The 27,138-nt window shown below is 37.5% G+C and overlaps 1 protein-coding gene and 1 pseudogene across 8 annotated transcripts in view; one reads left to right on the top strand and one right to left on the bottom strand.

Moving 5' to 3' along the window:
• Positions 1 to 6,890: 6,890 nt before the first annotated feature.
• On the bottom strand, positions 6,891 to 6,987 carry LOC146394631 (U6 spliceosomal RNA; annotated as a pseudogene).
• A 5,389-nt stretch (positions 6,988 to 12,376) lies between these two features.
• HEPH (hephaestin) overlaps positions 12,377 to 27,138 on the top strand; it is a 78,712-nt gene continuing 63,950 nt past the window's right edge. For 2 of the 8 annotated variants that reach the window (XM_005673694.4, XM_013986224.3), the window contains exons 1-6: positions 12,377 to 12,582; positions 19,180 to 19,385; positions 21,078 to 21,322; positions 22,287 to 22,499; positions 23,555 to 23,737; positions 24,824 to 25,078. In XM_005673694.4, coding sequence (XP_005673751.1) covers positions 12,559 to 12,582; positions 19,180 to 19,385; positions 21,078 to 21,322; positions 22,287 to 22,499; positions 23,555 to 23,737; positions 24,824 to 25,078 — 1,126 coding nt within the window. In that variant the 5' untranslated portion in view covers positions 12,377 to 12,558. The remainder of the gene's footprint in view (positions 12,583 to 19,179; positions 19,386 to 21,077; positions 21,323 to 22,286; positions 22,500 to 23,554; positions 23,738 to 24,823; positions 25,079 to 27,138) is intronic. The other 6 variants (XM_085006755.1, XM_085006756.1, XM_013986223.3 and 3 more) reach the window with 3 other exon arrangements.

The raw sequence follows: 27,138 nt of genomic DNA on the forward strand, positions 1-27,138 counted from the left end.
ATAATGGTAGCTTGCCTATCCTACATGCCCAGATCTCCTCCCCATTTCCCTTTGCTATGGTGCTCCTCTCCTCAGCCCTTAGCACACCACTCCCTAGCTCCATCAGGCTCTCTCCACACCACCAAACCTCGTCTTCTCCCTGGTACTGATCTCTGAAGCCTGAGTCTCTAACCAGCCCCCATCCAAGCATCTCAGGCTGTGGTGTCCAGGGGCAGTGGTACCAATGGATTTGTGGCTCTCTCTCTGCTTTTCTATCCTTAGTCCAGCTGCTGTGCTTTTCTCTGCATCTCTGAGGTCCTTCCATCTTTGTGGATCTCCCCATCAGTTAAGTGGCTTCCCATGGTGTGGGTTCCTTTCCCCTTTCTCAGATCCCTCTCAGGAGTGCTGGTCCTGTATTAATTCCTTTTCTCTCTCTCTTTTATTTTTTCCTTTTGTACTACAGAGTTATGTGGAGGGTTTCTTACTGTTTTTGGAGGTTTAGTATCTTCTGCCAGTGTTCAGTAAGTGTTCTGTGTGAATTGTTCTACATGTAAATTTTTTTTAATGTGTTTGTGGGAGAAGTTGAGTGCTACGTCTTACTTCTCTGGCATCTTGATCCCGTTCTCCAGGTTATTATTATTATTATTATTATTATTATTATTTCTTCTTAGGGCCATACCCACAGCATATGGAGGTTCACAGGCTAGGGGTCAAATTGGTTACAGATGCTGGTCTACACTATAGCCACAGCAATATGGGAAATGAACCGTGTCTGGGACCTACATACACCACATCTCACTGCAGTGCCACATCCTTAACCCACTGAGTGAGTCCAGGGATCAAACTCACAACCTCATGGTTACTAGTTAGATTCACTTCCACTGTGCCACCATAAGAACTCACTCGCCAGGTTTTTTTTAAAGGTTTCCTTTGCTGCGTTTCCTTTGAGTTTAATTATGCCCACTGGTTTATTTTTTGTTTTCATTTTCATTATTCTAGGATGTGGATCAAACATGATATTTCTGCTTTTTATGTCAAAGTGTGTTCTGTCAAAATAACCATTTTAGTCTATGTGTTCATTATCTCATTAGATTTTGATGGATTTATACTTTGTATAGTATAGCAACATTGTATAGTATACTATACATTTGTATATTATATGTGTATACTATATATATATGGTTATTACAGTACTGCCTATAATATTGATAAATGTGTTTATCCAATGAGCATACTATACATTTGTATACTATATGTATACTGTACATTATGTATAGTATACTATACAATGTATAGTATACCATACATTTATACTTTGCATAGTATAGTAACATTACTGTTCTTTTATTTATCCATCCCACTGATATTTATTATGTGCAGACCATTATGCCTGAATTAGGAGATCCCAGTAATGATCCCAGTAAACCTGATTTTAAATAATACTCACATTTTCCTTCACATTGGATTTGGCAATTAGACCACAATATGTCTGTAATGTCCATTGCATTTCCTTCCATCCCCAGGAGTAGGAAAGAAGAAAATGTAACCTGCCATGTGAGTCATGTGACTCAGTCCTGGTGAGTAAGGAGATGATAGATATCTTGCACTTATTCTAAGACAAAACTCCAACACTGAGTTACTAGAAAGTGATATGCGATGACAAAAAATGCTACTTGGTACCAACTAACTCTGCTCTAGAAATTTGGAGGAAGAAGCAACTCATGAAAACTAGAGTCAGAGAAGAATTTCTGGAACAGATAGGATTTCAACTTGCCTTTGAAGGATGGAAGGGATTCAGATTAGTGAAAGTTAGAGGAAGAATGTTTCAAGAGAGGTAGAAAGGGTGCGATCAAACATATTTATACTCCCACATTAGGCTCTGAGTATAAACTGACATTTTCTTTTAGAATCTATAGTTGATTTCACCTTATGCTCTTTTTATATCTAAGCATTGCCTCAGAAAGAAAAATTTCCTTATATATTTTTAAAATAAAACTTAAAAGAATCATAGAAGCAGAAATGATGGATTATTTTGGCTGAAACATAGCAGTAAAAGCTCTTAGTAAACTTTATGTAGATTTCATAAATAATACTAGCTAACATTTATTAAGAATCTTCCATGAGCTAGGAGTTATTCTATATACTTACTATGTATTTATTCACATAATACACAAAACAACCTTGTGAGTTATTACTATCTGCATCTTATAGATGAAAGAAATGAAGCAAAATAAGGTTTAATAAACTTGCTTAAATGTCACACTAAGGAAGTGGCACAGAGTTAAAGTGGAATTAAAAGATTCAGTTTCAGGTGGGTTATCTCCAGAGCCTTTACACTTAATCATGTCATAGGTTTGATGAGGAGTTAAAGGGAGAGATGGCTTTCTTTAGTCTTCTGAAAGGTAGAGACAAAATATTAGTCTCCAGGAGGACAGGAGGGCTTTGGGGAAGACTCTGTGGTAATAAGCAATTATTCATAATTCATGCCTGACACAGATAGTTTGGATTGTTAATGGGGAGAAATATATCCATATATCTATATCTATCTATCCATATTTTATATATATATATGTATATATATATATTAGTTTTTATGTTTAAAGTGATTTCTGACAACATTATTTTTATTAAATACAAAAGCAGTACAGATTAAGCTAATATCCCCTTGACTATCAACTTCAATCCTGGCACACACACATTGTCCTCTATATCCTAGATTATTGATATGATTTTATTAGTTTGTCTATTTGTGTGTTTTATGTAAATGATATATCTTCTACAAAGACATATGTAATTTATACAGTTGTACATATTGTTTTGTAACTTTGTAATTGTTTTGTTTTAATATTGTTTTATGTATAAATGCATACATGTTTTACCTAAATAAAATGCATAATATTTTATATTAGTATATTTTGAAAAAAGTGGTATCATTTTATACTGCACTTGTTCTAATCTGTCATAAATACAATCTATATTTGTAACATAGATATGATTGTTACTTTTTGTTGTCAATATTTTTGTAATAAGTCTGTTCTTCCCCTCATTATTTTATTACAAAAATATGGCAAACAAATAAACTTTGTAGAGAATACTCATGTACCTACAAACTAGATTCTACCTTTAACATTTTACTATGCTTGCTTGTTTTATTACATATACATGCATTCTTTTATCCATCCATCAATCCATCTTCATTGTTTGGCCTCATTTTAAACTTTTCCATAGAAACCCATATTCTTGTAATAACATAGTTTATTTATCCAAGTTTATCAGTATTATAGGCAGTGCTGCAATGAGCATCCTTGTCCATTTGTGTCCACTTTGGTGAACATCTAAGAGTGTATACATTATAAATATTAGTAGATACTAACAAATTACTCTTCATGGTGGATCCAACAGTGTATAGTTCTCATTAAAGTATGAAGGGGCTTGTTCCCTAACACATTTCACTTATTTTCATCAACTTTTGAAATGTTTTAAGATTGTTAACTAACCAATATATTTGGTTGGTGAAAAATGCTATCATTTGTTGCTTTGATTTTCAACTTGCATTTTCATGATTACTAGAGAGTTTGAACATTTTTCATGTGTTTATTTTCCATTGGGGTTTCATTTTTATTCATGTACTTTGCCTAATATACACATTCATACATATGTAAACACACGCATATATATATTTCTACATTCATTATCTGTTTTATATGTGGAGGATATTTTTACTGGTCTGTTGTTCATCTTTCTACTTGTCTTATGATGTTTTCATTGTACAGAACTATTCCACTTTACATTTCTATAGCACTTTGAACTTATTTGGTCTTCAGTGTTATTTTTGATGTTAATAAGCAAGGTGGTCATTCTCATTTTATAGATGAAGACTCTAAAATCTTAGGTAAATAAATCTTTTCAATATCACACAGCTAATATGTGGTAATAGCAAGACTCAGAATTAAATCTATTGACCTCTGTTTTAGTTTTTTATTGCTGCTGTAACAAATTAGCAGAAACCTGGATGATTGAAACAACAAACATTTATTATGTTAAAATTCTAATAGTTTTGAGGTCTAAAGTCTCACTGGGTTAAAATCAGGGTGTCGACAAGGGTCTCTTCCTTGAAAAGACTCTACAAGACAATGCATTTACTTGCCTTTTTCAAATTCTAGAGACATAAATTCCCTAGATCATTGTTCCCTTCCTCCATCTTCAAAGCCAGAAATAAAGGGTTTGAGTCCTTCTCATACTTAATTCACTTGATGTCTTCCTCTGCCTTTCTTTTGCACATTAAAAGACTTGTCATAGCCTTGGGCCTACCGGGATAATCACATTTAAAAGTCAGATGATCAGCAACCTTAATCCATCTGCAACCTAATGCCTCTTTGTAATGTAACATATTCATAGTTTCTGGGGTTTAGGATATGAATGTCTTTGAGGCAGGCATTATTTTTCTTTCCCCATCCCTTAATATGCTGCAACAGAGTAACAGCCAAAGGAGTAGAACAAATGGTTTGGAAAGTAGGGGTGAGAAGGGACAAATTTACCATAGACTTAGTCATATATTGAGCTTTGATTGTGTTCCCAATTCCTGGAAAAGCAGTTGGATCATGAGAATGTCTGCATTTTATGCCTGTGAATAGAGATTTAGGGTTTGAAACTACATGTAATTCACTTCCACAAATGGTGTAATTAATTTCCACAAAAGAGCCGCAAACTCACTCATAAAAACACAGAGGGCATATAAATAGTATTCATACAGCTACATATGCTTTCTGGGTGCTGGTGAACTCTAATCCAAAAGATCGAATCATGGAAATATAGGATGTGAGAATATAAGCGACCTTAAAGACCAGTTAAGACAAGGCTTTCCTTTTACAAGTGAGGTGACCAAAGACCAAAGAAGGAAAATAGCACACCCAAGGTAATACATAAGACTGTGGCATAGTGAGTATGGAATATAATTCTCACTACTAGGTCCAGTTTCACCAAACTAAGCTGTCATTTTTAGAGGCTGTGTAGGTGTTTTTGTGTCCCTTAAATCATATCAGGGAGATGACCATATCCTCCAGCCAGTGGTTTAACCAGCCACTAATTTTCTACCACAATTCTCTGGGAATAAAGAAAACATTGAAATGAGAACAAAGAAAATATAGGACTTGGGAGCCAGCACTGAATTGTAAGTGCCCAGGAAGAGAAATATTCTCCAAAAGACAGCTCTTTTTTCTGCTGTTAAAAAGAGGTGAGGTGGAATTGACCAGAATTTTTGTGTGAGAGTCCTGAATTCAATAGAAAAAGGAGCCAAAAAACATATAAGTTAGAAGAAGGCAGATGTTTGGCTATTTAATATAAAGAAAAGTAACCCAAAAGTTGAATGAGTTGTCTTGGGAGATCATGATCTCTCAGTTATTAGAGGCATCCAAACAAAGTTTGTATAGCTAATAAGGAGAGAATATTGTATTGGGACTTTCCAGATTTATATTGCTAAGAACTCTCTTTTAATCAAGGTCTACGTGACTGCTTAACACAGAATATAAAATAGGTAAATGCAGCTCTTTTAATAGCTCTGTGAAGCAACCTAATCTGGAAGTAAACACTCTTCATGCCTTCTCAGGCCTCCTCTTGCTCACTCTTCTAACCTGCAGTAACTCAAGAGGATTTTGGGATTAGGTGCTTATAGGAACAGAGCCCCAGCTGGTTACAATGAGTCAATAAGAATAGCACAGGGACTTGCAGTAACAGACACACAGGCCTTTTGGCAACAGATTTGTTGGGGCAAACAGTGAAACTATCAGGTACAACTAAACCAAACTTAAAACAAGAAAATTCCCACCCAATTCATTGTCCCAAGCACAACGTTTACAAATGCAGCTCTTTTCTATTAGGATTTTGCTGACCTTGCTCAAAGGCTGTCTTTTTGATTATTTGGTTCATGATTCATGCATTCATTCATCTAGCCAATGTTTATTGAGCACCAAGCCTATATCAAGTGTTATGCTAGACTTTGAGGCTACAATGGGAGCAAAAAAAAAAAAAAAAAAAAAAAAAAAAAAAAAAAAAAAAAAAAAAACACGTGATCCTGGAGTTCATAGTGCTTCAATTATGAGCTGTAAAGACAGGTAGTTAAAGAAATTTCAATAAACTTTAAATATACATTGTGCATTGGAAGCACATGGCAGGACCACCCAGCAGAGAAACATGAGAAGTCAGGGAAGACCACTTGGAGAAAAGGGATTCTAAACTGAGACACAAAAGATAAGTGGGGAAAAGAAAGGGGAAAAAATGCTTGAGCCAGATAGAAAAACACCTAAAGTTTGGAGCTAAGAGAAAGCATGGAGTACCTTGGAAAACTGACAAACTGGCAGAACTCTGGTGTAGGTAGAGTATAGAGGAGCATGAAGAAGGGCAAACAGTGGCTAGAAAGGTTAGGAGAAGCCAGATCACAAAGGGCCATATTAAAGAGTTTGACCTTTATCCCAGAGAAAGAAAATGAGAAGCCATGAATTTTCTCAAAAAAAGTTATAATTTTCTTTCTCATGCAAAGGAATACAAAGAAAGAAAAAAAATCAGTTTATATTCACTTTCTAGATAAACTTTAAAAATCAAATTCATGTATGAAATTTGAAAATTCAAATAGTCCCAAATAAAAAGTGAAAGTCACTCTCTAGGTCACTAACTAGGTCACTTTCCCTAATGGAAGTGTCAGTTAAAAATATTTTTGTGATGATTTCCAGAAGAAAAATTCTTCAACCTCCCTTATAAGTAAATACATAGAAGTATGTGTTTATGTGTGCGTGTGTGTGTGTGTGTGTGTGTGTGTGTGTATGGAGCAAACACAAAATGCTAATTCTTCTGTACCTTACATTTTACTTAGTGATATATCTTGGAAATGTTTCCCTATGTGCTTACACAGACACGACACATACAAGGAACATTTCACCAGTTTCAATATCATTCTGACCCAGGATCCATGCTAATCTCTGTATTACTCCAATTTCAATAAATAAGGCAAGCACTGCTGGAGGATTTTAAGTAAGGGTGAAATGCAGTCACATTTGTGTTTTGGAGAAAATAACTGGCTGTTATTTGAAGGGCAGATTGTGGGGAGAAAGAATGAAGACAAAAAGAACAATGAGGAAGCTATTGCTGTGATCCAATTAAGAGATGATCTTGTCTCAGATCAAAGCTATGGTAGGGGGGATGGAGAAAAGTAGTGGATTCAAAACACATTTAAAATATAAACATGACAAGATTTGTCAATGAAATGGATATAGACGGAAGGCAGGATTCTTAGATGACATTCATATTTCTAAGCTTGAGAAATAGGATGGGAGGGAAAAATTCAGTCACAGTCATAGGAAATGACTTCTTCCTTTTCTCAAATATTATAGCACTTTGTATAGGCTCCTCTTCTCTCACCATGTTTTTATACTAATTAAAGACTTTATTCCTGCATTGTCGTAGCATTCTTATTTGCTGCCAGCTCCTTGGTAGTGGGGTGGGGATAGACTAGAGTGAGGAAAGTGGAGGAAGTAAAGGAAAAGATACTAAAATTTACTGATAACTTACTATGAGACAGGTGCTGCACTAGGCCCTTTTACAGACATTCTTACATTTTATTTCCACAGACTGATTTCGCAGATGAAAAATTTAGGCCCAAAGAACTCGAAAGTCTTTCCCACAGTAATATACTTCAGGGAGAGGCATAACCAAGCTTCAAACTAGGGCTGTCTCTTCTCAGAACCTACAATCAGGAAGCCATATGATAAAACAGAGTAAAGTTGGAAGGAGAAGTTGATGACATTTATAGAGCTGTTCAAGGATGGCAGCCAGGAAACAAGACATGTTAAGTGAGCATAGAAGAGAAAGGCAGACAGGAAGACTCTGGGACAAAGAAAGTGTGAACATAGGTGTTGGGAGGACAGTCACGGAGACTCCAAATGAATGAAGTCCCAGGAGGCTGAAGGAAATATGCTTTTTTGCCTGAGGCCAAAGATTGGAAACCTGAAGAATAGGGCTGTCAAGAGCTGTCTAGATCAGTGTTCAAGTGCAAGTTAGCTAGCAGAAGGTAAGTTTCAGAGTTAGAGACCCATAGCCTTGAGCAGTAGTTCTTAAAGTGCATGTGGTTCTTAGATGAGCAACATAAGCATCACCTGGGAACTCATTAGAAATGAAAATTACTAGTGCTCACCCCAGATTTACTGAAACATGAACTCACTGTCTTAACAAACTCTCTGAGGTACTCTGTTACATACTCAAGTGTGAGATTCATTGCCTTGGAGGACTGAAGAAAGCGGCAAGTCAAATTCAAGAACCATAGCTCAATAACAAGACAGTGTCCCCTGAGAGACCACAGAAAATCCACAGATTACAGCATTGTAGATCAATCATTTTAAAGCATGATGGAGCCTGCTGGTCAGAGGTGGGAATGAAAAGGGGGCACTGTGTCTTCAGAGGTGTGGTCTCTATGGGATAACCTCTTCTTCTCTGCACCCTTACACATTTTTCCAGAGGGCTTCTTTTTAAGAACTGCTAAGGGCAAGCTCCTCAGAGTCCTGAGATAAAGCATGTAGACTGTCTATGACAGGTCACTGCCCATGACCTTTTATTTTCACTGGACACCATATTCTTCCCCCTAATTTTCACTGTGGGAATGATGGAAAGAAAAAGAACATTTATTGAAGGCCCTTAGATGTTGAGCACTGTGCCAAGGGTTCATGCAAATGTAGGCTTATTTAATGCTTACAGTGTTTCAGTCATGGAAGTGCTATTGTTCCACTTTTACAGATGAGGTCCCAGAGACTCAAAAATGTTAAGTGACTTACCCAAAGTCACACAGCTTAGAAGAAGCCAGCCAGGATAAAAACCCTGGTCTTTTTGACTCAAAACTCCACCCTTCTCACATTGAAGAGTGTTTCCCTATCATGAGATTCCCTGTGATCTTTTCATTTTTGTAGACTTCCAGGGCCATGCCATTTTGATTGTCTGTACACAGATAATCTGGAAATATTAACTGAGTAAACGAATAAATAAAGGGATGAATGAGTAACAGAATTTAAGATTTTTAAGGACTCTGAAGCACATTCCAGTCCTGTGCTTCTCAAACATGCTTTTAGTGCCATTGAAGGTCCTTGCTGATGCACCAGGATTAACCACATTCTCTGCATGGGCAGGCATACACATGAGTAGATCCCTGGGTATCCTCAGCTCTGCATTCATCTTCCATACATAGTTGGTGTTTGCTATTATATTCTGTTTGGGGAAATATTCTGTCACCAAAAATAATTTTGAAAAATGACAAATCAAGACCATGTTCTCTATTTTAGAGAACAGGGGATGGAACCAAGTGTCATAAAGGCAAAATGACTTGTCCAAGATCACTGTGTTTTCTGTAGTGGCACAACTAAAACTTAAAACTAGGATTCCTGAGACATTAAGTTTTACCATGAATTAATATAACATTTTATAAAAATGGGGAAAGAAGAATTTAGATTTATTTATTTTTATTAAAGTACATCGGATTTACAATGTTGTGCCTATTTCTGCTGTGCAGCACAGTGACCAAGTCATACATATATATATATACATTCTTTTTCTCATACTATCTTCCATCATGTTCTACCCCAAGAGACTGCATATAGTTCACTGTGCTGTACAGTAGGACATGATTGCTTATCCATTCTAAATGTAATAGTTTGCTAGATTTATCTTGGAATTTGGAGTTCCCATTGTGGCTCAGCCATTAACGAACCGAACAGCATCCATGAGGATGTGGGTTCAATCCCTGGCCTTGCTCAGTGGGTTAAGGATCCAGCATTGCCGTGAGCTGTGTTGTAGGTCGCAGACATGGCTTGGATCTTGCGTTTCTGTGGCTGTGGTGTAGGCTGGCAGCTACAGCTTTGATTGGACCCTTAGCCTGGTGCCATAGGTTCGGCCCTAAAAAGACAAAAAAAAAAGAGAAAAAATTGAAATGATTACTCATTTTTGTGCATTTACTATGTGTCAATCACTGTGTTAAATAGTAAACTTTTATTTCAGTCCTCATAACAGCCTTATGAAATAGGTACAATTATTATCTCCATTTTACAGAGGCAAAATCAAGTTTTAGAAGAATTAAATTACTTCTCCAAAGTCATAGTATCAAAAAGTGGTAGATCTGGGAAATCAGTCTAGGATGTTTGCTTCTAGTTTTCCACACCCTTAATAATGTTGTCACATTGTAAATATCTATATTGCAGGGGTTTTCAAACTACACTAGGTACTACAATGGCCTATTTTAATAGTTATGACAGAAAGAGGCTTATGTTCTGCACATAAAATATTTACTGACTGCATTTTTACTGAGGTAGTTTAGCAATTTCTGGGCTATAGGTATTAACTTAAACCCTTTTAAGGTGATCCCTGAGGAAAGGCACCAGAAATATGCCCAGGATTTGCAGAAAAAGTAGGCATTGTGTGCCCTCTCAGTGAATTGCTGAATGAATAATACAGGGTCAAAAACCTAGCTTATCTGGCCTCTTGTTGCCTTCACTATGTTGACTCAACTGTGTCTATATGACTGTTTATTGTTGTCTTTTGTGAGTCAGAACAGAGCCCTTATCCCTACTCCTCCCTGTCATAAATGCCTTTAAGCCTGGACTTGGATCCCAGCTTAATGGGTTTGGTCCCCACCTTCCTCTTCTAGTTTCAAGGTCCACATCTGTGCTAAGTAGGGGAAGAGGCAGATAGTTCCAGGGGCTTTTGTGGACTGATCTAACTCCCCTTGATCACTGATCATTCCTGAAGGAGCTGAAGAAATAGTGGCTCCACCCCTCTCCCTATTGGCACTTCTTAGTTTAGACTGGGATGTAGTCTGTGGAGGTAGTTCCTAAGTGGCTAGGTACCTTTAAGCACCTCCAGTAGTTTATGGTCCAGACTTTGCCCCACCAGCTTAATCTTTGAAAGTCCCCCTCCCTGGACACTGCTCCAGACACTTTAAGTCACAGAGAGAAAAAAGTATCAAGACTGCCTGGGGAACAGCATCTGGTCCTAGCCAAGATCGCCTCATCACAAAGTAAGGCTACTGGGTGTTGGAACTGCCATCATACCTGCCTCCTTCCTATAGCTGGTTCTGCTGGCCAGATGTAGTCCTTTCCAAAGAGGCATGGAGTTCTCCAGCTTTTCTCCATGAATTACTCTGCATCCATTCCTTTTTTATACTTTGCTTCTTTAAAAACTCTCTTCTACTCTTAATATCAAGAATGTGCCTTCTTCATGGAATCTTAGGTATATAAATTTATATAACTGAGATGGTCCACATCGAGTTTAAGTTGCTAATTGTGTAAATGGAATGACTAAGGCCCAAAAAAGGGAAGGGTCTGAACAAAGGCCTGCAACTGGAACCTAGGTCACTTCACTTAGACCAGTGATTTTTCACTACCTTCTCTTTGCAGGAACAAGGATAGCCTCTGGTTTTAAAGAAATCCAGACTTCAATTTCACCCAGAAGTGCTTTTTTTTTAGTTTACTTTTTTTAAAAAAATAATATTTCTGATTCTTTTAAGGCTTCTTAGTTTTTAGGTTTGTTGACCTATATTAATCCAGGCTATTTTCTGGCTATATCCGCTCTCCTCTATGGAAAATATGAGTATTGCAGCCCTGCGGCTTCACTCCAAGAACTGTTAAAAATGGCAGAAGCAGAGTCAATTTACTTTATGAAAGATCTAGTAGTGATCTGTGTACAGCAGGCTCACAGTAATTGTGAAGTTGCTTCCCTGATCACAAAAAAGCTCTGTTTCTCCTTTAAGTAGCACAGTGCGCTAGTGTGGTGGCTAAGAGTTTTGACAGATACAGTAAAATTCCTCCCTCTTTTACTTCCTAATTATGTGATCTTGAACAGTCACCTTTGCCCTCAGAGTCTGTTTTTCATTAGTTGTAAAATAAGAATTAGAGTATCCATTTCACAGGATAATTGTGAAAGTTAAATGAGAGAATGCATGTAAAGTGGTTAACATAGAGGCTGACATGTAGAAAGCTCTTGGTTTTATTACTAGTTTTATTTTCCTCTATTATCAAGCAACCATGGCCTCAGAATAATAGGAGGGATGATAACTGTGCTTCACAGCAGTAAGGGAAAAAGTTGGTGGGGATGGGGGCTCTTCTCACACTTTGTAACCCTTGCAAAGGGTCCTAGTTCTTAAATGGGGCTATTAAAATCCTCCTGTGAGTTTTGACTGGCCACACTGACAGTGCATTTCCTCCTCCTCTAAGCAAATACAACTGGCAAGCTGAGATAACAGAAATGCAGCCCACCCTCTTGTAATTCCTTCTGAGATCCTAACCAGGATTTGGAAAACACCCGGATATGGTTAAAGAACCGTCCCGGGTTTTGTACCAAACCAGGCAGGAACAAAACATTCCGGTAGCTTAGTTTCTAGAAAAGAGGGCTCTAAGAACTTCCCCCGCCTCCATTCACTCCTCCCCAGTAACACTAATCAAATTAGAGCCCCGGACATGAGAAAGGCCCTGTAACCCAGGATACTGACTAAGCAGGGCTTGCAGACTCACGCTGGGGTCTGCAGTTCAGCATCACTAGGCCGCTAATGTGGATATGGAAGAGTTTTCTCCAACAAAGGTAAGTTTTTTTTTCCCTCTCTTTCCAAACTGTACCTTGCCTACCTTTCTTTGGGAAAAAACCCAAAAAACAAAACCTTTCTTCACCTGGGTTTAGGGGAATCCTGGGCCACTGAGAGAGAAACTTAGTGACTGAGAAGTTGGAAAAAGCATGGCTGGGTGTGCAGGGAAATTGAAATGGACAATAGGCTCTCTTTGTTACTCTCACCAAAATGGCCAGGGCCACGTAGGTTTGGCTGTTTCAGAGACGATCCTGGAATTATAGAGAGTAGTTAATTTCCTTGTTGCAATAATATGCTCATTTTCTTTCTCACAGGTTGTGGGGTTTATTGAGGTGATGGATCCGAGGGCTACATAAATGGGAAACTCAAGCACTTAAAAACAACCACTTAGTTCCATACTTTGAGATTCAGATTGACAGAGTGTAAGGCAATGAATGATAGCTGAACTAAGCTATCAGCTTAAAATCTGAATTATTTCTCATACTTAGTGCTTAAATAGAAGAAATATTTTAGAAAATGTGGGTTCAAATTCTGGCTTTGCCATTAATTATCTGCTTGGCTTTGAGCAAAAACTTTCACCACTGTGGACTCAGTTTTCTACATGTCACATCAAGGGGTTGAAAAAATGTAGTTTCTAAAGGTTTTTATGGATGTGTGAATCTATAACACATTTAGTTTTCTACTGAACATCCATTGTACTTTAAACCCTTTGATAGGGGCTCATATATCCATTATTTTCTTGGAGCCTCAAAACGATCTTGCAAAATAAATATTATCTCTAATTTTGGCTGAGGAAACTGGGGATCAAATGGGTCAAAGTGACTTATTGAAAGTTCACACAGCTATTAGAGGCAAGAAATAGTATTTGAATCTAGGTATTCTAATTTCAAGTCAGTATACACTTTCTATGATACCACAAGTGGGGTGTAAGAAAATAAAGAAACCACCTTAATATGAATGTAAACATGTAGTGAAGTCATGTTGTCCAGGAACAGTATGGTGATGATATACTGGACACTATTGCCAGGCTAGAGGATCTTAGATTCTAGTACTAGCTTTCAGGACTTTAGGCGAGTTCCTTCTTCTTTGGGCTTAAGTTGCACCACTTCTGATATGCTAGGATACAGTGATAATTTAAAAATAATATAAATTTTACTTGTATTATCTGGAAACTTTTGAGGCTTTCAAAACTCTCTCCATTTTTTCCTCCCAGTAAAGAAAATCCCATACTCATACTCATTGAAGGTGAGAAAATTCCCATCCAGGACCTATTTTTAGTTATGAGGTGAAGAAAAAGCCACAAAATATTAAGAAAGTGGAAAACCAAAAGGTCAATATTGATGGAGAGTTCTATTAGGAAGGCTGCTAAGACTGGAGGCAAAACTCTTTAAGGATAGCTCAGCATTCCTATGCCCAGTTGAGTGATACTTTGTCTAGGATGAGCCTGTCCAGGCCAGTCTATCCCAACTCAGAGAGAAAGAGCATTGTTACATAAAGGAACAACTTGCAAATTCTAGGGAAAACACTGATGTAAGTTGTCATGGATTATACAGACCAGGCCCAGGTAATAGGGATGACAGGAAAGTAAGATTGAACAGTGTATGTTAACTAAACTATGTCTAATTCAAAGTATCCCAGAAATTCTCTTCCCTCTCTCTCTCTCTCTCTCTCTGTGTTTGTGTGTGCGTGTGTGTGTGCCTCTTTCTGTTTCTCTTTCTCTTCTCCTTTGAGCACCTCTTACTTCTGCTGTCTTTTTTTTTCTTTCCTCCAGGATTCTTGCTTACCTTAACTATTTTGCTTTTAAATTTTCCTTTTATTTTCCTCCTCAGTCTGGTCTTTATATAAGACCTCCTCCTGTGGGCTCAACTGAGAGAAAATATCCCTGCTCAAGTGAAAAGTTTACATAAGGCTTTCAAATCTTTCATCTCATGTGATCTTCATAGCAAACTAATAAGCAGCCCAAAGCAGAGATTATCTCCATTTAAGAGATGAGAAAACTGAGGCTCAAGATACTAGGTGACTTGCTCCATGTAATAAAAGTAATAAATGATAAATCCGTAACTAGAATCTATTTTTTCTAGAGTCTAAAATCTTTCACTTTTACCATGAAATATCCAAGTGATTCTGAAGGAATGTTATGGGTTTTCCTTTTCTTCTGCTTTTATAATGTGTGATAAAACCAAATTTAAAAACAACAATGATAGCAATGACAAGTGAAGCTTTGGGGATAAAAAAGGAAAATTAGTGATTAGAAAGAATGAAAATCTATTTATCAGATACTTACTAGGTTCATAATGCTATTTAACTTAAATGTAACTGAAAACAGTACTCAAGCCTGAGTTTATCAGACTTAAAAGTTCTGGTTGTTTTCATTATATCATTTTGCTTCCAAAGAAACTAATTTGTGCCATAGACATGCTCCTCTATGTGTTATTGTATACAGGAACTTATGAGTGTTATGGCTCCTCATAAAATGTTAAAGATTTGTAATTCCGGCGATTTTCATTTCTAAACCTATTTCATTCTCTGTAATAATCATAGCCATTAATTCTTTTTGACCTCTTACTTGTGCACTTGAGTACTTATTTGTGTTCTATGCACTTAAAGATCTTAATTCTCACAACTACTCTGAGATGTAGCAAATAGTATTATTTCCATTTCAAAGATGAAAACACTATGGCTGGAGAAGTGAAGCAATTAATCAATTCACTAAGCTAGGAAGAATAAAGCCAGGATTCATTTGAATAGTCTGATTCCAAAGCCTGTGTCCTTAATGCAAAATGGGAAAGAAAATCTTATCTCACAAGAGTTTGAGAAATAATATGGCATATATGAAAACCATACTGTAGAGAAGAAATTACCAGAAAAATGCTAAGTTGCATTTTTTCCCATGTTCTGTTGTTTAGTCTTTTTTTGTCATTAGTTACCACCTTTGAATGCTTGTTCATTTAATGCTGAAGTTCTGTACCAGTCTCTTCTGGGAATATTTCCAAGTACACCATGTGCTTCTTCAATTGTGAAACTCTTACCTGGAACAGTTTTCTCTCTAGGTGAGTTTATGGCACAACAGCCTTATTGGCACCTCTTTGAGAAGAAAGTTTTAAGGAGGTGCATGTTGCTGTCATAATTTCACTAAATCAAGGACACTTCCTCTCTGCTAAGGACATGGCTATTTGTGACCTTATGTGGTACTATATGTTGGTGATGTAAATGCATCTCTGTATCATCACTGAATGTGAAAACTAGAATGACTTTATGAAAACTCTTTAAAAATATTTTTTGTAGTTATTTGAGATATTCTCAAATATCCATGACCATCCAAAAGTAAGAACTATATATTTTAGCTCTATTATTTTATAGATGAGAAAACTGAGGATCACTAAGGTAAAGTAACTTGGCCTAAGGTCACTCTGAACCTGTGGCAAACTTGAACTAGAGTCATTTGATGGGAAAATGTATGTCTAATGTTGCTTTATGTCACATTAGCAGTAGCTGTTTATGTTACACTACGGGATTCCCATTACCATTATTGCCCATAGATGAACAAAATTTCAAGACATGAAATTTTATAGTCCTATCTGGGAAATAAAGAAAATTCAAGGGGTAGCTTATGAGAAAGGAAGATGACAACACAAAGTCCAATAACAATTGGATTATTGGCTGCTATAGAGAATAAAGAACAGTGATGAAGATTCTATAGGGGGCCTCCTGGAGCAGTTAGGATTTAAGTTAGCCCTGAGAGTCAAAACATAGAAAGTATGATATGTAGGAGAGTGTAGGATAAATCAACAAACTGCAACCAGGATGGAGAAAGAGGAAGGAAACCAGGAGTTACCATCTGTTTTGCTCTAAACACTAATTGTACTGGGGCCTTTTCATGTAGGTTTTCTAACTTATTTCTCCAAGGCTTATATTATTACACATAGTATATAGATAACAAAACAGGTTCAGAGTTGTTAATTATGACCCAAGGCTGCACAATTGGTCAGTGAGAATGTCAGATTTTAGACAGATGAATCCAAGAACAGGTCTTCCCTTATATCTAGGGCTTTATTCCAAAAGTCATATGAAGACTAGAGATTAACGCTTGGCCCACTACTCTGGGTCTGAGAATTTGTAGTGATACCTATAGTTCTATTTATCAATTAGGATAAATATTTGGGGATTTCCCATCCTCATGTGTATCTGTACATATCTTGGATTTTCTATTTTTGATTAATAATCCTTAATATCATGTGCTTAGTTTGAGGATTTAGAAAAAAACTGAGAATTATGTTTAGAATGTGGTAATCTGTCAATGAATCATAGCTACCATCATTATCATCATGAATGATATTGATTAGATGTATCTCTGTCTAGTTGAATACATGTGTCTGTTACTAGAAGTGATCATAACTACATGTGATTGCATGTTTCAGAATGTGTGGTGTTTTCTCAGATATGACTGTAGCTATAGGCATATATAAGCATAACTTGGGGATATTGTGGTTCCATACTATTAAAATAAAGTTAATATTGTAATAAGGAGAGTCACACATTTTTATGGGAGTGTCCCAGTGCATATAAACATTATGTTTACACCATACTAGAGTCTATTAAGTATGCAGTAACAACGTTCATACCTGAATTTTAAAACATTCTATTGCTAAAAAATGCTAAACATCATCTGACAATGCAGAATTGCCACAAACATTCAATTTGTAAAAAACAAAATGTCTGTGCAGTGCAACAAAGTGAAACACACAAAAAATATGTATATGTTCTCTGTGAGTGTGCGAGTATATTTTGTGGAAGGTAGTATAGCATGGTGATTAAGAACATGTATATCTGAAACTAATATAACATTTTAAGTCACTTATACTTTAATAAAAAAAAATAGAAGACCCATACTTCCTTGAGCTTATGACTTTACTGATTATTAACTGGGTGAAATTGGACAAATTACCTTATACTTCTGTTCTGCAGTTTCTCCTTCTACAATATGGAGATAATAATGGTATCTGCTTCATAGTCTCGTTATGTAGATTGAATGATTTAATCTATGGAAAACACTTAGAACAATGTCTGACATGTCATGTGCACATTATAAATATTGATTTTACTATAATTTTATTATTGTTTTTCTTTTTATGGCCTCACCTGCAACATATGGAAGTTCCCAGGCCAGGGATCAAATCAGAGCTGCACCTGGAGCCTATGCTACAGCCACAACCCGGGATCTGAGACACATCTGCAAACTATGCTGCAGCTTGCGCTGAGCTACGCTTGAAGCTACATGGATAAAGGCCAAGGATCAAACACACCTCCTCAGGGAGACAGCATTGGGTTTTAACTCACTGATCCACGACAGGAAATCCCTTTGTTATTACTTTCAAGTATAACAAAGTATATATGATTTACAATATTGTGATAGTTTCTGGTGTACAGTGATTCAGTTTTATATATATATATATATATATATATATATATATATTATTTTATATGTACTTTTTCAGATTTTTTCTGTTATTGGTTGTTATTATTGTTACTATTAGTATTATTATTATTTTGAAAGTGACTAAAGCTCTGTGTGACAGTGTGTTTTTATGTGTGGATGCTAGTGTGTGCATCTCTACTTTTAGATAACGAATCCATGTGTCTATGTATATGCAAGTGTGTGTATATTATGATGTCTGTGTATCTGGGATTGACTGTACCTGTATGGTATGACTGAATGCTCCATGTCAGTCCCAAGAAGTTCAGCTGCCTGGTTGAGGTACTGGAATGAGAGGCTAGAGGCTTAGTTCTAACTTTGATTCAATATTGGACACATTACATGGACTTTTGCATAATAGATAACAAGCAGAGAACATTTTTTTTTTCTGAGAAATGTGCTAATTTCATAGATCTGTGTATTTTCACAAAGTGAACACCCTCATGTAACCAGTAAGTAAATAAAGAAACAGGACATTATCTAGAAGCCTTCCTTTTCTTCCTTACCAGTCACTGATATTTACCTCAAGAGCAAACGTTATCCTGGCTTCTAACATCAAAGATTAGTTTTGTCTTATTTTGTACTTTAAATAAATAAAATCATATAATATGAACTCTCTTGTGTCTTGTTTCTTTCTGCAACATTGTATTTTTTTTTGAAAAATGTCTATGTTTTCATGTATAGTATTAGTTTCTTCCATACCATTGCTATATAGAATTCTATTGTATGCCTAAAATACAATATAATCACACATTATAGTGTTCATGGACATGTTGACTGCTTCCAGTTTGGGTCTATGAACATTCTAGTAAGTATTTTTTGATGAGTTATCATTGCTTTTAAACATAGTTCATAGAGGATGGAAATTGGCAATGATGAAAGCATAAACACAGGGAGAATTAGTGACTTGATCCAGGTACCAAGTTGAGTTAGTGGCTCAGTTAGGCTACTGATGCCTGTTTTCTAATTTGGGGGCCAAAATATATTTTTACACTGCTGAAGAAACTGGATCCAGATTTCTCTTCTGAAGGAATTGATCCATATTTGTCAGTACAAGTGAGTTTTTAACTTTTCCCTCCAAAGTCCAACATGCAAAGCTCTTTTGTTTTCTTTTCTATACCAGCAGCTATTCATTTGCCTGTTTCCAAGAATAATGTGGGCCATGGAGCCAGGGCATCTCCTCTGGGCTCTGCTGTTGGTGCAACCCTTATGGCCTGGACTGACTGATGGGGCCACTAGAGTCTACTACCTGGGCATCCAGGATGTGCAGTGGAACTATGCTCCTAAGGGAAGGAATGTCATCACGAACCAGCCTCTGGACAGTGACACGTAGGTTTAATATCCTGTCTAATTTCCTGGCATTAGAGCTAGAATTGGGGAGGGGCACCCTTGAGGACCTTTTCCCAGGTTGTGACTACAGCCAGCTCCTGATCTCTCTGAGCCATGAACACAGTAGTACATTTCCTGAGAATAAAACTAGTTGACTCAGGAGACAGCATCCCATATGGAGTCTGCTGTTCTACATTGAGGTGCCTCAGCATTTTTAGGGTCCTAAATGTCATTCCATACTACCTTGATTCTAAGGTGTTATCTACAATGCTTTTTAGTAATAGATGTTTAGCTTTTAAACAAGAAAGAAACATGATGTATATACAGTATTTGTAAGATGTGTGTAGTATATGTAGGCTGCCATAGTTCAATGGAACTATACTGATTTAAGATATGTGAAAAAATAAGGTCAGCCTTAGAATCAAGGAAAGAATAATAATAGCTATAATTTATGTAACACTTTGTGACAGGCACCATACTAGAAATCTATATACTTTGTCTTGTCTAATTCTTACAGAAATTCTAGGAGGTGAGTATGAATATTCTCATCTTATAGATGAGAAAACCGAGGCTCAGGGAGATCAAGTGACTTGCCCAAGTTCCACAGCTGTAAATGGAAGAGCTGAGATTTGAACCTGGATAATGCAAATGCAAAGCTCCTACTCTTCTCATCGTTCTGCCTTTCACAGATCCCACAGATTAACCTTTCTTGATCTAAGAGCTTTTCAGATGTTCCACAATTATCTTGAAAAAACCCAAATTGCGGTGGGGGGGTTGCTGAGTCTTGCTTGCTCAGAGCTCCCGACTGCTCTGTTGGTCAATAAACTCTGCTTGCAATCTCAAAACAAGCAAACAAACAAACAAACCAAAACAACCCAAATTAATATATTAAAAAATCTTTGGTAATCACGAATCACTTTGTCTCTCCAAAGCCTCAGAGTTTTTCAAGGTTGACTGTAACATGTCAGAACTCTCTGGGAAGAATTAGAGTAAGAAAAAATATATCTTTTTTTGACAAACCATATTTCTATTGATCTAGTGTTGGAATTACAGAATCTTTGTATTAAAATTATCTTTGAGGGATAAATTTGTTGTTCCCCATCCCCCAATATTTTGAAGTAATAATTAATATTTATTAAGCTTTTACTATTTTTAGGCACTCTTTAAACTCTATGCATTTTATATTAGCCACCAGTAAAACTGGTATCTTGATTATTTACATTTTACAGATGAGGTAATTATGCACAGAGAAGTTAAGTAATCTGCTCAAAGTCCCACAGATTTAGAAATGTCAATGTTGACATTTAATCAAAACTTCCTGGCTCCAGAATTTGTGGTCTTAACTACTATGCTGTAAGACTTCCCATATATAGCAGGACAACACTAAGTCAGGCCACACAGATAGGGACTTGATCACATAGAGTCAGTTGATGTTTGGTTGCCTCCCTATTACTATATATTAGAGTGTACTGAGTGAAATTGCCTTTTTTTTGTAGGTTAAAATGCTCAAATATCAACAAATTCATATGCTTTAACTTAATACTTCTCATCATCTAACAATTAGATTCTAACCTAAAGCTTTGATCAGTAAAATCCCATTTCCTCTTGTTCTTCCCCAAAGATGGACCCTTTTTTGTCAGCCTCCTCTGGAAAAAAGGCAAAATTATGACTCTCTCTTTCCTTCCTTCCCAGAGTAGCTTCCAGCTTCCTAAAGTCTGACAAGGACCGAATAGGGAGCAGCTACAAGAAGACCATCTACAAGGAATACAGGGATGGCTCATACATGGATGAAATAGCTCAGCCAGCGTGGTTGGGTTTCCTGGGGCCAGTGCTGAAGGCTGAGGTGGGAGACGTCATCCTTATCCACCTGAAAAATTTTGCCACTCGTCCCTACACTATCCATCCCCATGGCGTTTTCTATGAGAAGGACTCAGAAGGTAAATCCGCCCCCCCACATTTTTTCTCCTACCTGCACCAAATATTCCTTTTCTTTTCCTGCCCTCTGAGAGAGAGGATCTGGGAATGAAGACAGTTTTTTCTTCCTTATTTATCCGAAGTGGGAAGGACTCTTCAGAGAAATCATTATTATCGGTTCTGTTATCCACACTCTGTGTGACTGTGGGCAAGTCACTGCCCCTCTCTGGACCTCAGATTCTTCATTAAGAATGTAGAGATTTAATTTTTACTTTATTTCAAAGAATTACTTGAATGAAATTTCCATAAAGCATTTCACTGTGCTTTAGAAAGAGAGGAGTATGCTGTGAATGTAAGGGGACATCATTCTGGTGCCACATTTTTTTTCCTTAAGAGGGAGTTTGGTTTACTCATCTGTATCTCCCACTGTCTCAGGCCTGATGGCTTATAAATACTGACCCAACATTAAGTGAAGGGAATAGGGAGGCAAGTTAGAAGACCCTGACTTGGCCACTAATTCCCTGTGTGACCTTGGGCAAGTTATTTTTCCTCTTCTCTTGTCCATAAAATGGGAAGTAGACCAATTGATTATTAAGTTGCCTTTAGACTGAAATTCTGTGATTGTCTGCTTTTTGTTTTCCAAAGCGTGTGCTTAAAGGAAAGAAATTCTTCCTTCTTTCTTGCCTCCATATCATCAGTTTGCACTGCTGGGTTATACTATGCAACACTTTTCATGGCCATAGCTCCTTCCCCAAGGGTTGCTACCTCTCTACCCACTGTTGATGTGAGGTCTAGGATTCTTTAGAAAGATATTACCTGAATCTGTGCCCTCCTCAGGTTGTGAGGAATACTGTGCTGGACTTTAGAACTCTACCTTCCATAGACTGGAAATAGGTGTCCTATACATTAGCCCTCTCTTGGCTTCTATATCTGTCTGACTCCCTCTCACTCACCCTGGGATTGGGCATGTAATATTTAATTTTCTAGGTTCCTTATATCCAGATGGTTCCTCTGGTTGGCTAAAAGCTGATGATTCTGTTCCCCCGGGAGGCAGCCACATCTACAACTGGACCATTCCAGAAAGCCATGCACCCACTGATGCTGACCCAGCATGTCTCACTTGGATCTACCATTCTCATGTAGATGCTCCACGAGACATTGCTACTGGCCTCATTGGACCACTCATAACCTGTAAAAGAGGTATAGTCCCCAAGTGTGAGCTATGAAATGCAGTTTTGTATATCTAGAGGAAGCAGCGATATAGTTGAGTCACCTACATATTGAGCAGCAGCCTGGGGAGTGTTAATCTTGCAGCCTAGTTTATTATCAGTAATAAAACCTACCAAACTTCCTTTTCAATATGTTTTCTATTTCATTACTTTTTTTTTCTAAAATAACAAAAAATAAATTAAAGATTTTGCTACTTTCTTATTTTTTTATTTCACTTAAAAATATACTTAATAATGATGGAAGTCAATTTACATAAGAATAAGATATGTATTAAGAGTTTGATTGTGATGATCATTGTACAACTATAAATGTAATAAATTCATTGAGTAATAAAAAAGTACTACTTTAGCAACAACAACAACAACAATAAAAGAGTTTGGGTAGATAGGATTGAAAGTGTGAGGAGGAGTGTGGGCTTAGTTGTAAAGAGGGATGTTTAAGGTATAGTCAGGCCTGAAGATCTGGGTGTTACAGAAGTGTGTCAGATTAACGTCCTGGGTTAAAGACATAAGCAGGGATGATATAAGGGAATTATTCTAGAGCCTATATGCCTTATCTTCTCAACTGAACTGGTGCTTTTATCTGGGATATTTGGAAATAGGAATAAGCAGCAGAAGACTTTATCTACTTTTCTCTTGCTGACAAACTCTTAAGGCCCCTCTCTTTCATGCCTTTCTTATAAGTACCTCCTTGCAGGGAGGTCCTGCTGTGGCTCAGTGGGTTATGAACCCGACTAGTATCCATGAGGAAGTGGGTTCAATTCCTGGGCTAGTTCAGATGGTTAAAGGATCTGGTGTTGCCATAAGCTGTGGTGTAGGCCACAGATGTAGCTTGGATCCCACGTTGCTGTGGTTGCAGTGTAGGCTCACAGCTGCAACTCCGATTCGACCCCTAGCCTGGGAACTTCCATATGCTGCAGGTGTGGTCCTAAAAAGAAAAAAAAAAAAAAAAAAAAAAAAGTACCCTATAGCAGCTTACTGTCGTTAAATAAAGGTTCTTAAAGGCAACTTTCTTACTTGCCCTAGGAACCCTGAATGGGAATTCCCCTCCTCAGCGGCAGGACGTCGACAATGATTTCTTCCTGCTCTTTAACGTGGTAGATGAAAACCTTAGCTGGCATATTAATGAGAACATCGCCACTTACTGCTTGGACCCTGCCTCAGTGGACAAGGAAGATGAGGCCTTTCAGGAGAGCAATAGGATGCATGGTGAGCTGGGAGGAGGTGCCCACACCATGACAGTGAGCACTGATGGAGGGTCTCCACTGGGCCTAGCATTTGGTGGGTGCTTTCACATACCTGGTCCTTTTTAATCCTCCCAAGAACCAGGAGTAGTAGATAGTTTTCCTTGTTTCACTGATGAGGAAACTGAGGCTCCAGTATTACACAGATAATAAATAGCACAGCTAAAATTCCAACCTTGATCTGTCTGACTAGATAGGCTGTGCTCTTGCCATTAGATGCCCTATCTCCTAAAGTGGAAGAATCCAGGTTGTTGACTCCAAAGTCATATACTATGTGCTCAGTCACCTTGGTGAGGGTTGACCATTTATTTTAGTTAACATTTATTTGTACCAAAAGGATGCAAACTGGAAAACTTTGTTGGAATGAAAAAAAAATGATTTCCCATAAAGGAGTTGACCATGTTAATTAAAATTAAAACAAACTAAAAACACAAAAGCCTTGAAGCATGGATAGAAAACTAATTTCAGAAATGAAAACAAATTGATGTTACTTTTGCTTAATTATGGGAATGATTCACTTGATGACAGATATGGGCTCAAAACCAGAGAGTCCCAACAGGAAGTGAAAATTCCAAGGGAAGATGCAAAGGATGGCTTGGACAGCTCAAATTTCTCTTGGATTTAATACCAATTGCTTGTAATAAACATCATTATTCAGCTAACTTACAACTATCTGTGGAAATTATAGGAGGAAATTGGCTTAGGAGTAAAGAGTAGTGTGTAAAATAAAATCCAGTCCTTAGAAAGCTCCCTCATATTGCTGAGTTGGAATCCTGAGTCTACCACTTAATAGCTCTGAGACCTTGGGAAGAAAGTAATTTTCCTCTATGAGTCTTGATTTCCACTTTTTTTTTTTGCATATGATCAATGATATCTGCCTATTTCCCAGGGCTGTTTGTGAGATTTAAATGAGATAATGCATATGATCAACACAGTATGCTCTTTAAAAACTCATTTAAATGTTATCTATTATTATTGTCTCATGGTAAGGCTTCTCTCATTGGGCTATACTTTCCTAACTCTGATGTTTTCTTTGGGTTTTCTTTTGCAGCAATCAATGGCTTTGTCTTTGGAAACTTACCAGAGCTGAGCATGTGTGCACAGAAGCGTGTGGCCTGGCACTTGTTTGGTATGGGTAATGAGGTAGATGTCCACACAGCTTTCTTCCATGGACAGATGCTGACCATCCGAGGCCACCAAACTGATGTGGCTCGCATCTTTCCAGCCACCTTTGTGACTGCTGAGATGGTGCCTCAGGAACCTGGCTCCTGGTTAATTAGCTGTCAAGTGAATAGTCACTTGAAAGGTGTGTCAACATCTCTGATCCTTCAAGTATAGGAGACTGGTGGCAGTAATGGTTATTAGGAGGCTGAAATTCTGTCTTGGGGCCATAAGACTGGTCTTTTAGGTGAGACAGCTGAGTATTAAAATGAAATACTAGACTAGAATTCTTGAAATCCAGGTTCTTTCCTGGCCCAGCCATTAAATTGCAGGGTGATGGAATTCTCATTGTGGCTCAGCTGGTTAAGAACTGGGCATAGTGTCAAAGAGGATGTGATTTTGATCCCTGGCCTTGCTCAGTGGGTTAAGGATCCCATGTTGCCTTAAGCTGAGGTGTAGGTAGCAGATGCGACTCAGATCTGGTGTTACCATGGTTATGGCATAGGCCTGTGGCTGCAGCTGCAATTCAACCTATATATAGCCTGGAAACTTCCACATGGTGTGGGTGTGTCTGTAAAAAGAAAAAAAAATGCAGAGTGACCTGGGGCACAGTTTTCTGGGTTCCATCTTGTCCATTTCTAACATAAGATGGTATAGGAATGGATGAGAGGAATTTTAAGCTGCCTTCTTTTTCTTCTTCTTCTTCTTCGCTCACTATTCTAATGAATTAAGACCTAATAGTATTTGCTGCTGATTGAACAAGGAGTAAAGGAGAAATTAGCTAAAGAAGAGTAGGGCTTCTGCAGGAAATCACAGAGTATTGTGGGCCAGTAGTGACACTCTAGTTGGGAACCAACAGCAATAAGTGTAGAAAGTTTAGTTGTCAGGGGGAGAATTGTTGAAGTAATGGCCTTGTGTACTGAGGAGCATCAGAAGACAGGAAGAATATATGATACAATGGAAAGAACATTAGGTAGATGATGAGAAGGTTTGGGTTGTTGTCTCAGCTCTGTGAAAAACTAAAAAAATACTGTGTGACTTTGGAAAATCCTGTTCCCACTTCTAAGCTTCACTTGTCAGACATGGCAAATGGGGCATTTGTTTTAAATAGTTTCTAGTATACTCTTCAGCTCTCATTTCTAGAGTTATTTGATGTAAGATAAATTAGGTGTCAAGAAAGTAATATGTGAGTATGTGAAAGTCGATTTCAAAGGGTGACAAAATATAGACTGGTGGATAATAAGTCTGGAATGGTAGAACCCAGTAAGGGAAAGTTATTCATGTCCCATTGTCTAGGATTTGCCTTCTGTCCAAAAGTTGCCTATATAAAAGAGTATGAATGTTGATGGAGATTAGGGATGCAGTGTGATAGTGGAACAAGCATGCACCTTAGAGACAGACAAGCCTGGATTGAAAACCTGTTTCTTCCACTTTCTACCACTTGCCTTTGGTAAGTCATTTTTTGAGTCTATGTTTCCTCATCTGAAGATTTCAGTAATGATTCTTACCTTATAAATCTGTAATGAGATTTCAGAGATATACTAGGGTTTTGAATCTTAGAGACTAGGGGAATAATGGCGCAAGAGAAGAAAATGAGCACTCAAAGTTTCTGTTAAAAATAGGCTCTTAACTCTTAACTGTACCTCTGACTAGCTATGTAATCTTGGGAAAATTATTAACCTATCTATCTGATCCTTACTTTTCTTCATGTGCAAAAGAGTTCACTAAAATTCTGTATCACAGTTAGGAGGACTGAACGAGATGACATATGTAAATCACCTGTCACAATACACATTCAACAAAAATGGATATCCTTACTGCCTTCTTTTTCATACCTTGGATTTCTAATTTCCTTGGAATGTTGTGAGATTCAAATGAGATAATGTACCTAAATAACCAAATGAACATAATGCAGTATTATCCATTACCACTGTGCCTCAATGTAACATCTTCCAACATTTGGAAAGACTATTTAGACTCTGTATTTTTTTCTTCTTTTTTTATGACTGCACCTGCCACACATGGAAGTCCCCAGGCTATGGGATGGATTGGAGTTGCAGCTGCTGGCCTACACCACGGCCATAGCAATGCCAAATCCAAACCACATCTGCAACCTATGCTGCAGCTTGTGGCAACGCCAGATCCTTAACCCACTGGGCGAGGCCAGGGATTGAACCCACACCCTCATGAACACTATTTTGAGTG

This window comes from Sus scrofa, chromosome X (genome assembly GCF_054392235.1).
Source record: "Sus scrofa isolate SSC_HxYL_T2T_F1_AM1 chromosome X, Sscrofa_HxYL_maternal_Yorkshire_Landrace_v2.0, whole genome shotgun sequence".
Taxonomy (NCBI): domain Eukaryota; kingdom Metazoa; phylum Chordata; class Mammalia; order Artiodactyla; family Suidae; genus Sus; species Sus scrofa.